The following is a 14,982-nucleotide window of genomic DNA, read 5'->3' on the forward strand; positions in this document are numbered from 1 at the left end:
CAGTAACCTGGTCACAGCACGATCTTGTACTGACATGTGGCATAGACACAGTTTTTTGCCTGAGAATTTCCTAATAACATTTCATTTTACAATAATGGACTACAGAGCACCAGAAAAACAATTTCAAGGGACTAGACGTCTTTCTGAAAATGTTCTGATGAGATTTTAAAAAGTGCTCCCTTCTTTTTTATCTTCTTCTTTGTTTTTACACCATTTTGTCTTTATTTATTCATTCATTCACTTGGTTATTATTAAACTCTGGCTTTTTTTCCACTGTGTGTTCTTTGTCCTGCCTCACTTAACTCACCCCAGCCGGTCGTGGCAGGTAGCTGCTTCTCCCTGAGCCTGATTCTGCTGGAGGTTTCCTTTAAAAAGGAAATTTTCCTTCCCACTGTTGCCAAGTGTTAACTTATAGGGGCTCGTCTGATTGTTGGCTTTTCTCTGTATTATTGTATACCTTACAATATAAAGCAATTGAAAAGAATCCTTCAATGTAATGTGCCAACACAACGCAGAGCAGCATCCTAAACTTTACTCCCACAGAGGTTTATTATCTTGTTATTAGTGTCATACATCCTCACTGCCTTCTGGACACTGTGGCATCAAATCAGAGCAGTTTGACTCCCTGGGATAATTCCTAAATACAAACTGTAAAGCAGGTAATTCCTAGGTTAGAGAGAAAATGGCATTGCACTCATTTAGATGACCCTTGTTTCCTTTTGAAAATGCTCTATTTTAAAAAAGCCCTCTGTAAGGCTAGGACATCTTACTATTTATCACTGATAGAGGAAACAGGAACAACAGCGGGTTTAGTTCCAGCACTGTAGCCAGGCTGACAAACAGTGCTCCTTTAACTTTAACTAGTAATGACTTCATGAATTTCTTCATAAATAAAATTTTAATCATTAGGGAGAAAAACTTCACAGCCCTCATAGCCGTCCCAAGGACAAATGATTACGTTCACTAATTTTAATAACTGTGGCGATTTATTTCTCTCTCCTATCAATCTTTCTGAAATAATAATAATGCCTTCCTTTAAATCATCATCATGTCTATTACACCCAATTCCTACAAGGCTGTTAAAATAAGACTCACCATTCATTCATTCTTACATTTCAAATACCAATCATTATATTTCTATTAACTAGCTACATACCACAGGTTTTTAAGGTATTTATAATTAAACCACGACTTAAAAACCCTTTACTTCATCCAAGTGTCTAAGCTAATTATAGGCTGATTTCTAATCTTCTTTTTTTCAGATAAATCTTCAAAGAGCAGTTGTAAAATGGCTGGGTCATATTGAAGGGTCTATTCAAGAAGTTTGAGTCGGGGTTAATGATGATTATGAATGACGTTCTGCCCTCTGACAGTGGACTCATTTCTGTGTTTGTCCTGTTAGATCCCAGTGTAGCATTTTACTACAGAGACTAGAATACACTGTTGGGATTAAGGAAAATACACTGTAGTGGTTTCTAAAAGCTCTCATTCTCAAAAAGTAGCGTTATCTGGAAGACGCAAATGGAAATACAGCAAAAATGTTGAACATCATTCATTTCACACAGAGGAATACATGTTAAGGATGAGAGGGAAAGAGCTGGCTTGTTTAAAAATGTGCTCTGAGGTAAGGATTAGACTCAAATTCACGGAATTATGGGATATGCGGTCTTCTATGACTGAGACATATTTTGTATTTAAACAGAGCTAAGTAGTGCCCAATGGCCACCAACATTAAAGGAAAGCGTATAATAATGTCATCTTAATAGATATTTAATCATCTTCATTTTTGATGACTTTTGATCTCTTTAGCTGTTAGTTCTGGCATCCCAGGAACAGAAATAATAAAGTTTTCTAATATTTTTCTAATATTTGAATCAACATGCAGACGCACTTTACACTTCTCATCTGTTGCTCAGTTTCAAAGCTCACCTGTGACCTTTTAAAACCCCCAAACCTATAAAACAAATCAGAACTACAACCAAATCAAAAAGTGGATCAAATACTTCTTTGAGTCGTTAAGAATTGTGTTCAGGGGCCTCTCGAACACTTGACTAGAAAGTGAAGGAATTGCATGCTTCCTTCGTGTTGTCATCAGATTCTTAACCCAGATCTCTGCCGTGTTCTCATTATGCATGTGGACACTATTTAGTCCACAGCACTGACGCAAGACGTGGCCTGGTTATAAAACACGGCTTTTTAAAATCTTTATTTAACTTGGCTGCTGTAACTGAAATCAAGAGCTGCTGTTGGAGAGCTGACCTGGCTGCAGACAGACGTGCACTGTGTAGATACCAACAATCTGAAAACTTCCTGAGTCAAATCTTCACAAAACAAACCAGAAGAAGCTTTTTATTTACTTCGTAAGAGCCTCCACTAAGAACTGATACTCCACTGAGGCAGACAAGCTGTTTGAGCTTTAATCATTTTGCAATAAGCTTTCTTAAGGAGGAGTGGATCATATGATGAAGCTCCGTATTAGTGAAAGCTGTCGATTGTTGCGGAGAGCTGATAATAAACTGTTTCTTTTGGAAAATGCGATTAGACACTCAGTTATTCAGAGTGGAGACAGATTTTTGATAAGGCAGTAAAAAGTGAGCTTTGTTTCTTCTCTGATGAAACCGAAGCCATCAGGGCAAATGAGGTAAAAATAGCCAAACATTCACTTTAGAGGTTCGCTATGCACACTCCTCGTCACCCTCCCTCTGCCCTCATCTTACAACACGCCCCAAAGCTCTTTATAGGACCCACATTAAATAACTGCGCAGCCTTGTTGTCTACATGTATGTACATGACTCTGACATGTTCCCTTAAAGCTGTACGTTTATGCTATAATACAGTACCTTTCTTATCCTTCCCCAGCAACACCACCTTTGGTTTGTACATTGGTGGCTCCACCAGGGTGGGCCTCATGTCAGAGATACGGATGTCGTTCGGAGAGCCGCCCATTGAATCCTGAGGAAGAAGGGGGAAAAAAGCATCAGGCATATACAGTAGGGAAGAAAAGGCAGCTTCTGTGATTTAAAAAATGATCACGAATCTCATGTAGACAATTCGTTTTGCTTGACTGGCATCAAACATACACACATTTGTTAAATAAATACACACTTTGGTAAGTATTTCAGCAGGTTCTGGAGTTCCTGATCCCCAGTAGGATCATGGAGCGTGCTTTTAACCCTCTGGGGTTTTGATTTCACTGATGCCTCAGATTCTCTTATGTAAGGCCACGTGGAGTCATTATTGTAAGAAACAACCAAGTTCAGTACAGTCTGCACTATTTGAATACAGTTCTGAAAAATAAGATATTATCACTTTTTTAGAGAAAGTAAAAGCTGAACTGAAGCACTGATTACGATGTATATACACATATTCCGACAAAGTTTGATGGTTTAGCTCTAAATGCAAACACGACTTGTCTGCAAAATCCTCACAGGGGTCCTCACAAAACCCTCACAACACTAAAGGTCAGAGCGTGAGTGAGAGTTAGAGTGACTTCAAAAGATATCATAGCTTTCTTACATCTTGAACTTACAGACATATGAGTGATGAAATCTGTGCAGTGTCACACAGCTAGCACTGAATTTTAGATGTATTCAGTGGTATCTTCTGGATATAAAAGGTATAAAAAGTCCACAAACTAAGTAAAAATACCTAATTATTATTGTTTTTTGGATTGTGTGTGTTTCTGTGAGAGAGTGAGAGACAAACCTCAGAGCTCTCTGTCAAGTCCTCTTTGTCCTTCCTCTTAGGAATATCGATGCCAGAGTTATGCATTGGTCCCTGATCCATTAGCTGAGTCTGAGAGAAGTCCTGCATCTCTCTGTCTGTCACCTGAAAAACAGCTCCATTTTTTGAGTTGTGCACTGATTTGCTTCAAACGAACAAACACAAACATAAGAAAAGCTTTTGTTGTTCTCAGCTGTCTTCTGTTTTAGTGATCAGAGACTTCACAGTGTGACTGAATCTTACAACATATTAAGCTTCTGCATTTTTAGGAACTTTAGGATGAACAGGTACTTACTTCAGGTAAGCTCTTGCCATGTGAGAGCCGTTATCAGGTTATCACACACAAGCATCATGTCTGTGTCCTGCGACATTGTTGCTAATAAATACATTTGGGACTAAATGCTTGTTGACCTCCTGTATGTGTCTGTATGTGTAATCTGTACCTCTTTAGGAGGCAGGGGCCACGGTGGTTCATATGGCTCTTTGCTGAGGTGTGTATGTTCCATGTTGGTTCCTGCCGAGGTGGCGGTGCCTGTGCTCAGCTGGTGCTGGTGCCCGTGTCCGGCGTGTACGGCGTGACCGGCGTGACCGGCGTGACCGGCGTGTCCGGCATGTACGCTTTTGCCCACAAGACTTTGCACTGACTTAACCATGTTCTTCAGGTCCTCAGGGTAGGGCGTGGGATAGCGCTTTAGGTTTATCTCCACCTACATGACATTTAGGACTATATTTAATAAACAGGGTGTGAAGTAGCAAATTTAAATCTGCCAAGATCAGCATAAAGGCATTGGTCACAAACAAGTAAACCTGATAAGGGAGCAAGAATAAGCACGACTTATTATCTGAAATCTTGCAAACATAATTCAGCATACAAGTGCACAGTTTTCTGCATGTGTTTCTGTCAGGAAACAGCATTGCAACTTAAAGCAAGGAGAGGCAACTGGAGGACAATTGCTTCCAATACTGGGGGGAAATCTACAGTCTGACGACGCAGCTGGTCTCTGAATGAATCCTAGTAGCATATAAACCTGAAATCTGTAACAGCTGACCTGTCACATGTGTAAAAGAACACATAACATCATTTACCTGACCAATGTCTTGTTAAATGCATCATTTTTATGTGCACTGTGTGATACTGCAGGGATTCATTTATGACATCTGCGTGGTGATAACGTTTTAATTTTAGGGGTAAATTGAATTCTAAGGTGCAAAGTATGCGGATGACCAGAAGCAGTTTTTCTATATCCACATGTGGTGTATAATTATGGAACTGTGTCCAAACATAACAGAGATCATTTTCATAATCACCAATAAACCAGAGTGTCCGACTCAATGTAAAGCATGAACAATATATGTGGAGTATATATTGTTTTATTTATGTATATTGTGTGTGTAGAGCTGTATATAAAATGTCTGATTATATTTTATATCGAGGAGTGCTCATTGTAAATGAAATAGCATTGGGAGGATTATACAGTGGCTTGCAAAAGTATTCGGCCCCCTTGAACTTTCCCACATTTTGTCACATTACAGCCACAAACATGAATCAGTTTTATTGGAATTCCACGTGAAAGACCAACACAAAGTGGTGTACACGTGAGAAGTGGAACGAAAATCATACATGATTCCAAACATTTTTTACAAATAAATAACTGCAAAGTGGGGTGTGCGTAATTATTCAGCCCCCTTTGGTCTGAGTGCAGTCAGTTGCCCATAGACATTGCCTGATGAGTGCTAATGACTAAATCGAGTGCACCTGTGTGTAATCTAATGTCAGTACAAATACAGCTGCTCTGTGACAGCCTCAGAGGTTGTCTAAGAGAATATTGGGAGCAATAACACCATGAAGTCCAAAGAACACACCAGACCGGTCAGGGATAAAGTTATTGAGAACTTTAAAGCAGGCTTAGTCTACAAAAAGATTTCCCAAGTCTTGAACATCCCACGGAGCACTGTTCAAGCCATCATTCAGAAATGGAAGGAGTATGGCACAACTATAAACCTACCAAGACAAGGCCGTCCACCTAAACTCACAGGCCGAACAAGGAGAGCGCTGATCAGAAATGCAGCCAAGAGGCCCATGGTGACTCTGGATGAGCTGCAGAGATCTACAGCTCAGGTGGGGGAATCTGTCCATAGGACAACTATTAGTCGTGCACTGCACAAAGTTGGCCTTTATGGAAGAGTGGCAAGAAGAAAGCCATTGTTAACAGGAAACCATAAGAAGTCCCGTTTGCAGTTTGCCACAAGCCATGTGGGGGACACAGCAAACATGTGGAAGAAAACTAACACGGCACATCACTTTGAACACACCATCCCCACTGTCAAATATGGTGGTGGCAGCATCATGCTCTGGGGTTGCTTCTCTTCAGCAGGGACAGGGAAGCTGGTCAGAGTTGATGGGAAGATGGATGGAGCCAAATACAGGGCAATCTTGGAAGAAAACCTCTTGGAGTTTGCAAAAGACTTGAGACTGGGGCGGAGGTTCACCTTCCAGCAGGACAACGACCCTAAACATAAAGCCAGGGCAACAATGGAATGGTTTCAAACAAAACATATCCATGTGTTAGAACGGCCCAGTCAAAGTCCAGATCTAAATCCAATCGAGAATCTGTGGCAAGATCTGAAAACTGCTGTTCACAAACGCTGTCCATCTAATCTGAATGAGCTGCAGCTGTTTTGCAAAGAAGAATGGGCAAGGATTTCAGTCTCTAGATGTGCAAAGCTGGTAGAGACATACCCTAAAAGACTGGCAGCTGTAATTGCACCAAAAGGTGGTTCTACAAAGTATTGACTGGCATTGGCTGAATAATTATGTGTACACCACTTTGTATTGGTCTTTCACATGGAATTACAATACAACTGATTCATGTTTGTGGCTGTAATGTGACAAAATGTGGAAAAGTTCAAGGGGGCCGAATACTTTTGCAAGCCACTGTATATACTTTCTTTTCTGTTTACCATGTTTATAGTTGTTACTTTAATATTAATATTTGTATGTTCAAAATAAATCAGTCACTCAATCAGTCAACCAATGCTTTACTTGTAAAATATCAATCTTAATATTGGAGGTTAATCAATAGCAAAAACAAAGATAAACAGACACCCTATTCATCTCATATGACCCCCCACCTCCCACCCCAAAACAGATATAGCTGACCTTGACCTTCCCAGAGTTGTCTTCCTCTTCTTTCTTGTCCTCAAAATCGAAGGCCACAGTCATCCTCTGTTGTCTCTGCTCCTCCCACAGCGTAGGATTAAAGCTGTCGCTGTCCGACTGATAATCTGCACACACACCATAAATTAACAGTTGAGGGTTTAAAATTATAGTCAGGTAATCTTTACCTGGGTTACACACACACACACACACACACAAAAGGAGTTCGTACCCTCATCGTGTCGCGGCTGCTGGGGAAACATGTAGTTGGTCAAAACCTTCTGTTTGGTTTCTGGGTGGGCTTCTGTCTGCAGTGGGATCAGAGCCTTGGACTGCAAACACACATACACACACACACACACACACACACACACACACACACACACACACACAGTATTGTTGTAGGAACTTTTACTGATGACATCTATTCCATTATGTCTAATTTTAACCTGCACCTACCCCTTTTCCTAAAAACAAAGATTTCTGCCTGCTGCTCATTTAAAGCGCTCGCACAATCAGCTGCAGCAGAGCTCGACTTCAAACGAAACCTGCTGAGTGTTAATGCAAATCACTTGGGAAGGGTTTGCGAATCAATTTTCCCAACAGGGAAAATAAATGTTTCATTGCATTCGGATTACAAATATCACAACACATCCTAATTAAAACTGCATCAAGACATTATAGTTTACATTTTCTATTTTCGGATACAATGCTAGTAAACTTTTCTGTCTTCCTCGCAAACTTTAATGCGGACCGAATTCCCATGACGTCAGAGTCGCCACTTGTAATGCATCAAACAGCATGAGCGAATGTGAGTTTCATTACTGAGGCAGAATATGCCGACATAAGTGGTGATATTAAATGTAAATGTGTGAACGCTCTGCCATTAAACAAATTGCATTTGAATTTTAAATTTGCTTTCCTCTTCAGCAGGTAAATAACGCTCCGAGCTTCTTGGGACTCTTGATTTCGTTTAATGGCTTTGATTGAACTTAAAAATAAAAATGCAAATGTCTCAAAGAGCTGAAGAACAGTTTGGCTGCTTTTTCTGAATGACAGCTAAAACTGCATCATCTCTGTGGACTCTCTGTGCTGTATATAGCGCATTCATCGCAGAGAGAATCAAATTCAGAGGGCCCATAAGATGATTCATTGCTATGTAGCATCTGTCTTATCACTGAGAAGACTAACATGCAGCAAACCCTCCACTGAAAGCACAAAATCAAGTAATTATCAGTTCATTAAAGTGTCTTTAAAAAACAAAACAAAGGAGAGAATAGTGAGAAAATGAACAGGAGCTGACATAAAATATTTAGCATGTGTATTTTCATCATTATCACCCTGTTGTGAATAAATCTCCCTATTTTATTGATTTATCTTTGCCACACCGTTTTGATAAAAAGCCATTAGAAATGAAACGCGACACTAATTGATAATTAACAATAAAAACCTTCCAGTGACAGGCAAGTAAAAAGGACCTGTTAGTGACTCATCTCCGTATTTATTCTCTCGAGCTCTGCCAGAGTTACTTTGCATCATCAAAGTGAAGAGTAATCCTTATTTGAACCTCGGTGCAGGCCCTTTCAGCTCCTTTGCCCATTCTTTTTAAAACAACTGTCTTTACTGACTGGTTAAACTGAGCAGCAGCCGTGAGCAGCTGGTGAGATGAGCCTCTGTGCTCTGAGATGACCATGTTGGGGATATGTGCTGTCTGACATTACACAGAGCCACGAGTAGAAGAGGTGGCTCATGGGTGTTACTTGTACATATGTTGACCTTATGTTAAATATGAGAACTCGGATATGAGATAGAAACTAAGGAAAGGATAAAGAGGTTGAAAGTCTATCAGAGAAACACAATTTTATAAAACATGCCATAGCATAGTTGTGGTAATTTAATTACAATGTCGATTTCGTTGTGTGTTTGTGCTGCACGTTTGTTAGCACACATTTGTTAGCTACGTGCTCTCTTGGAGAGCGTGGGCAGAGAGAAAGAGATACCTGATTGTCAGAGAGCCACAGAGCTGCCAGGTCCTTCAGCTTGGTGAAGGTAAACGGTAGATTCTTTAACCTAATCGAGAGAGACACACAGAGAGGGGGGGAGAGAGGGAAGGTGAGAAAGAAAAAAAAAAAACAGAGATGTTTCATCACCCACGCACTGTACAGCCCGCAGAGCATATAACCATAGCAACACACTCAGCCATTCCCATGGAAACAGTAGACCGAACCGAAACGACCATTGAAAAAGTTTGCGCTTGTGTGTGCATTGTATCTATTCACTACTGAGTCATAAAGGAGCTTGGTCTCTGCGTGTGTGTGTGTGTGTGTGTGTGTGTGCGTGTGGGTGTACCTGTTGTCGCTGAGGTTAAGGACTCGCAGTTTGGTCATCTGTCCGATCTCATCAGGAAGAAACTCCAGTTTGTTGGACCGCAGTGACATGACGGTCACGTTCTTGCAGTTACCGATCTGAAACACACAGACAGTCAGATTACATTAGATATACGTCGCATAGTGAGCAAGATCCACAGCATCACAATTAACCTATATTACACTGGACATCTTCAGACTGATGAGTGTTAAATTAGAGATAGTATAAGACTTTTGGGCATCTTTGTAAGGTGCGTTTGATAATGTTCAACACCTTACGTTTACAAAATGTAATAATGTTGTTTTTAAAGTGACCATATTTTTTGTTTTCCATTCAAACATGTAATATATTTAATGCATCCAGATTTATCATCTTCTCTTTCAACAATGGGCTTCAACCAACCTAAGCTAGTAATACCTAGCATCATAATAACTGAAAAAGAACATCTGCAACATGGCTGACATCTGTCCTCACACTATGAACCAGATAAAACAAACAAAAAACACTTTCCAAAAAGTTGACTGCTAAAATAATGATTAAGAAAAACAGAATGAAATTAGGTACAAATCATTACTAAATCATAACAAAAATTGGGACAAGGACAAGAATTTAATGCTCATTTTCAACTAAATGGGAGAAAAGCATTTATAAAAAGTTGGGACATGGGACCAAAAGCATGGAAAAGTGTCACTCCTGGAGTGGATCCAAATACAGTACACTGAAGGCTAAGTAGTTTAACAAGACGTTTTAATAACTGACCACAAAAAGGAACAGCAATGATCTAAAAACCCCAAATGCAAGTGAAATCAATCAACGACAGGTGAAGACAAAGGAAGGAAAAACAAATGGAAACTAGAATAAGAACAACAACAAGAAACAAACCTTCAAAGTAAAACAGGAAGTAACCAGAAGACAAAAGAGACGGGCACTAACAGGAAGATGAAACACAAGAAGGAAGAGACAGGAAACACTGAGGGAACTGAAACTACTATTGTTAATTATGATCAAGACATGAACCAAAACACAAGGACACAAAACCCAGGACCATGACAAAAAGTTCTTCAATGTAAAGAAACACCAAGAGGAACATCATTAGTGGGAGCTAATTAGGTTAATTAGGAAGATGGTTAGGAGGAACACGAGTGGCCCAGATTGGCTTTAAGAATTATGGACAGGGAGGGGTTCAACAGCTTCATAATAACATCTTGCAAAGTAAAATTACAAAGAATTTGAGGAGATGATCATCTAACGCACATAATCTCATTAAAAGATTAAGAGAAACCAGAAAATATCACTGGGTAGAAATCGCTTCACAGGCTTACAGAGACTCCAGTAAGTCACTGTCAGCGGACACAGTTTGTTGCTGAGAAGTCTGCCATGTTAAGAAAGTAACCGTGTGCACCCGTGCACATAATACATGCTGTGTCAAAAAGATTCATCTGATTTCAAAAGGCTTTTTTTTTTTTAAGTAATGGACATAGAAGTGCAAAGATTTCAAGATGCGTCTTCATCTCCATACCTCGCGGGGCAGCTCTGAGAGGAAGTTCTCATCGGCAGCGAAGGTTCTCAGGCTGTGCAGGTAGCCGATGGTGGGAGGCAGCGACTCCAACTCATTACAACTACAGTCCAACTCCTCCAGTAGAGACAGACTGAGTGGAAGGAACAAAGGCAGGAAGGAAGAGGCAGAAAGAGCATGACAGAGATAGAAAGGAAATCATTCTGCAGGCAACACAATCTCTTCTGTAACATTAAATTACTCAGACATGGGTTTGAAAGAATAAGAATGGCAGTATTCGTTATTCCTACAGCTGTCAACACATCATGTGATAAGACTGAAACAAGGAATGAATGGATGGGGGGTATATATATTTTTTGTTTGAGCAACAGAGTACTATTGTTGTCCAACACACACATCATTAAATGAGCCTCATCATTTAACTTGGTGACACGTCAGCGTCACACACTATCACGATAAATTAAAAGTGTATTAAAATAGTGTGTTACCTCACTTAAATGAACATTTGTACAGAAGGTTAAGGACTCTCTGAGGCATTTACACACAAAATGTTTTCAAAGTTTTTTGCTTAGGTTTGTGCTGGAGTAAGCTCCACAGACATGTTTACCTAGTTTCAGACTTTTCATGGGATTTGTTGACAGCAACAAACACGACGACTGTCAGCTGCCACATCTTTAAACGTGTTATGATGAAAAGGAAAATTTGCACCAGTTAATAAGTGGCGAGTGTTGAGAGAGAGGGAAAAGATCAACACATTGAAGAATCCATCAATCAATAAATGACTTAATATGAATTTGGCCTCATTTGATGGCCACCCATCTCATCCCCTTTGTAAATCTTAAAATTCTTCAACCTGGATCTCAATTTCTCCACTCCACTCAGTTATACAGCAAGATCCACAGCAGGCCCACTACAGGACACCATGACCGCCCCCTTTGACTGCCATCATTGTCCTAGCATCACGCTAACAGCAGGCTAATGCTAATGAGACAACAATTTTACATTAATGTACTGTCACTGTTAACATTGCATTAGTCTGCTATTATTATTCCCGATAGACCGGACCATCTGGGCCACCATACGGTCTGACAGGAAGGAAAAGGAGAGGAGAGGAGACAAGAGGAGAAAAGAGGAAAGGACTTTCACACCCCACATTTAACTTCAAGTTTCTTTCCTTTAGCGTTGCTTGTGTTCCCAATCACAAGATTATAATCCTCCTTTTCCAAGGACAAAAAAGAAAAAAAACCTCAGTTCCCTCTGGTTTAAATACTCAAGATGCACATTCATAGAAGCATTAGTCATGAGCAAACACGTTGAGATACGTAGTAAAAATATAAAAGGATACACTCACCAATCACTTTACTGCGTATACCTGTTCAACTGCTTGTTAACGCAAATATTGCAGTTACTATGCAAATATAATCAGTGCATTTTGGCATATAGACATAGTCAAAACGCACTGCTGCCCAAACCGAGCATCAGAATGGGGAAGAAAGGTGATTTATGGAATTTGAAAATGGCGTGGTTATTGGTGCAGGACAGAAACTTTAGAAACTGCTGATCTACAGGGGTTTGCCCAAGCAACCATCACTAGGGTTGACAAAAATCATCCAAATTCAAGGAAATATCCAGCAAGTGGCAGTTCTCTTGGTGAAAATGCCTTATTGATGTCGGTGGTCAGAGGAGAATGGCTGGGCTGCTCCGAGCTGATAGGAAGGAGTCAAATAACCACTCAGTACAGGTATGAAGGGCAGATGGGCTATAGAAGCAGAAGACAACACTGAGTTCCCCTTCTGTCCACAATTTACACGGGCTGACCAAAGTTGAAGACTGGAAAAACATTGCCTGGTCTGGGGAACATTTTATTGATAATGTCAGAATAAAATTCCACTTTGTTTTGTATCAACAGTTCAGTGCTATAGGTGTAATGATTTTTAGGATATATTCTTGACACACTTTGGTAATCATGAAGCTGTCTGTTACTAATCTCTGAGGAATGTTTCCAGCAACTTGTTGAATCTTTACCAAATATGAAGGCAGTCAAAAGGGGACTCAACTAGCAAGGTGTACCTAATAAAGTGACCAGTGAGCGTACGCTGCCATGATGGCACCTTTCTTACGTCTAATGTAGCAGAGGCTTTAAACATTTTAAGACTTTAGTAAGCAAAACAATAACAGTAGTAGTACCAGCAGCAGTATTCATTCTATTTATTTATGTTCTATGTGGATTCGACACATATCCAGTAAAGTCTATATGCAGTATTTATTCTACATGGAAACTGAAACATTGGGAAGGGATCACATTCATCATTAGTAAGAAACACTTAAAAACTAAAGGTAAGAAAAGGACCTTTTAAGGGGATTTAATGGATCTACAGCACTACTTATTGAAGCTAAAACCTGGGACCTGTCCAGGAAGACAAAATGTTTCCAGTGCGCTCAGATACAAATCTTGCAAAAGTGTAATGACAATGTTAAACATGGCATCTGCACATGTTTATGCATAAAGCCACATGGGAAAAAGTATCGATTTAACGTGTAAAAACAAACAAACAAACCAAAAAACCCAACAGAATCAAATTATTCCCATCCAAACTGATGTAGTTTAATATCACTCTAATTTTGGGCCATGTTTGGACTGCATTTCGTCAAAAATTTACCAGCTCATAACTTCTAACTAATCTCTAAATATAGAGAGAGAGATGAAAGAAAAGCACTTTAAGTGGAATTTAAAAAAAGAAAGAAAACAAAAATCTTCTGCCTAATTTAATAAATGCTCATATTTTCCCAAAACAAATAATGGAATTACTGCCACCAAATCTGGACTGTGATGGATAATAATGAGAATGTAATCGCATTACTGTAATCATTTTTACATGCAATCATTTCCATCTGTACGCTGCAGATTTTTACTGGTATGCTACTTTTTCAGTGAGAGTCTTACTCAAACGTTACGTCCAAATGTCCCAACAAGAAGAAAATGCAAAGTCGTGTTTATGTTTGCATGTAATTCATGTATTAATGTGAAGATGTTTCCCACATGGACAGCATGTGGCAGCAAGCATGAATTCTTGTATCTGTAACACAGCTGAACATTTGTCTGTCTCTGAACACACCCCCGGATCCAGGAGGCTAATGTTACTCACCCTTGCTTGGGCTTCGGACTAACGCCGCGGCAATGCAGCAAACACAACACACAGAACCCCCCCCAGTCATCAGCCAGCATAACAACACAGCAGCTAACAGCAATAAACAAGGAAAACAACAACCCACCAACGATACATGTCACCTGTGGAGATCATCTAAAATGACAGCAGGTTCTGCTGAAGGAGCTTTTAAAGTTTTTTGAAGAAAAAAAAAGTATACACTATAAAAGTATAGATGTGTATTTGGCTTTGATGGAGTGTGTGTGCATTTTTCTTACCTCCCAATGGTGTTAGGCAGTGAGGTTAGCTGGTTGTCATCTACCTTTAGTGTTGTCAGCTTCTTTAACATTCCTGCAAACACACACACACACATGCAAAATTACTCTGTTCCTAGAGCAGGGGCCTCAAACCTGTGGCTCAGGTGCTACAGTACATTCATCTCCACTTGCTCCCTGTGGCTGTTAGAAAAAGAAGATGAATATGAAAATAAACAGCAGTTTAAAAAAACGCATGAGTGTCTCTGGACTGTGGGAGGATTTCAGAGTATCTGCAGAGAACCAAGACACAACCATGACATACAAACTCCACACAGAAACACCTCAACCGTTGGTGTAAAGTGACTCTTTACACCAGGGGTAGGCAACTCCAGGCCTCGAGTGCCGGTGTCCAAATGTCAAATGATTAGTTCATTACCAGGCCTCTGGAGAACTTCAAGACATGTTGAGGAGGTCATTTAGCAATTTGGATCAGTTGTGTTGGATCAAGGACACATCTAAAACCTGCAGGACACCGGCACTCGAGGCCTGGAGTTGCCACCCCTGCTTTACGTTATCTACAGACTGTGAAAAGCTGACCAAGAATCCTGGAAAAACAGCCAAGCAATGCCACAATCAAAAACAACTGGGGTTTAATGTTTCCAGCGTTTCTTATCGTAACTGCAAATATCTCTGAAAACAATGACCAATTTACTGAACAGTTTCTGATGCTTAGGTTGCAGGTAAACAATGCACTATTTAGCTCCAAATTCTCTTTCAGCGAACCTCTTGGCAATGAATGGAAAAACACCCCAGTCA

The 14,982-nt window shown here is 40.0% G+C and overlaps 1 protein-coding gene across 7 annotated transcripts in view; it reads right to left on the bottom strand.

Moving 5' to 3' along the window:
• The window catches only part of lrrc7 (leucine rich repeat containing 7), an 89,841-nt gene that overhangs the window by 26,520 nt on the left and 48,339 nt on the right, over positions 1-14,982 (bottom strand). For all 7 annotated transcript variants that reach the window (XM_087830368.1, XM_087830371.1, XM_087830366.1 and 4 more), the window contains exons 10-19: positions 14,188-14,260; positions 13,910-13,927; positions 10,767-10,896; positions 9,230-9,345; positions 8,881-8,950; positions 7,113-7,212; positions 6,884-7,008; positions 4,167-4,430; positions 3,706-3,828; positions 2,841-2,952 (exon numbers count right to left, since the gene is read on the bottom strand). In XM_087830368.1, the coding sequence (XP_087686494.1) occupies positions 2,841-2,952; positions 3,706-3,828; positions 4,167-4,430; positions 6,884-7,008; positions 7,113-7,212; positions 8,881-8,950; positions 9,230-9,345; positions 10,767-10,896; positions 13,910-13,927; positions 14,188-14,260 (1,131 nt within the window). The remainder of the gene's footprint in view (positions 1-2,840; positions 2,953-3,705; positions 3,829-4,166; positions 4,431-6,883; positions 7,009-7,112; positions 7,213-8,880; positions 8,951-9,229; positions 9,346-10,766; positions 10,897-13,909; positions 13,928-14,187; positions 14,261-14,982) is intronic.

This window comes from Neolamprologus brichardi, chromosome 17, assembly GCF_056152115.1.
Source record: "Neolamprologus brichardi isolate AB-2024 chromosome 17, ASM5615211v1, whole genome shotgun sequence".
In the NCBI taxonomy this organism is placed as follows: Eukaryota; Metazoa; Chordata; class Actinopteri; order Cichliformes; family Cichlidae; genus Neolamprologus; species Neolamprologus brichardi.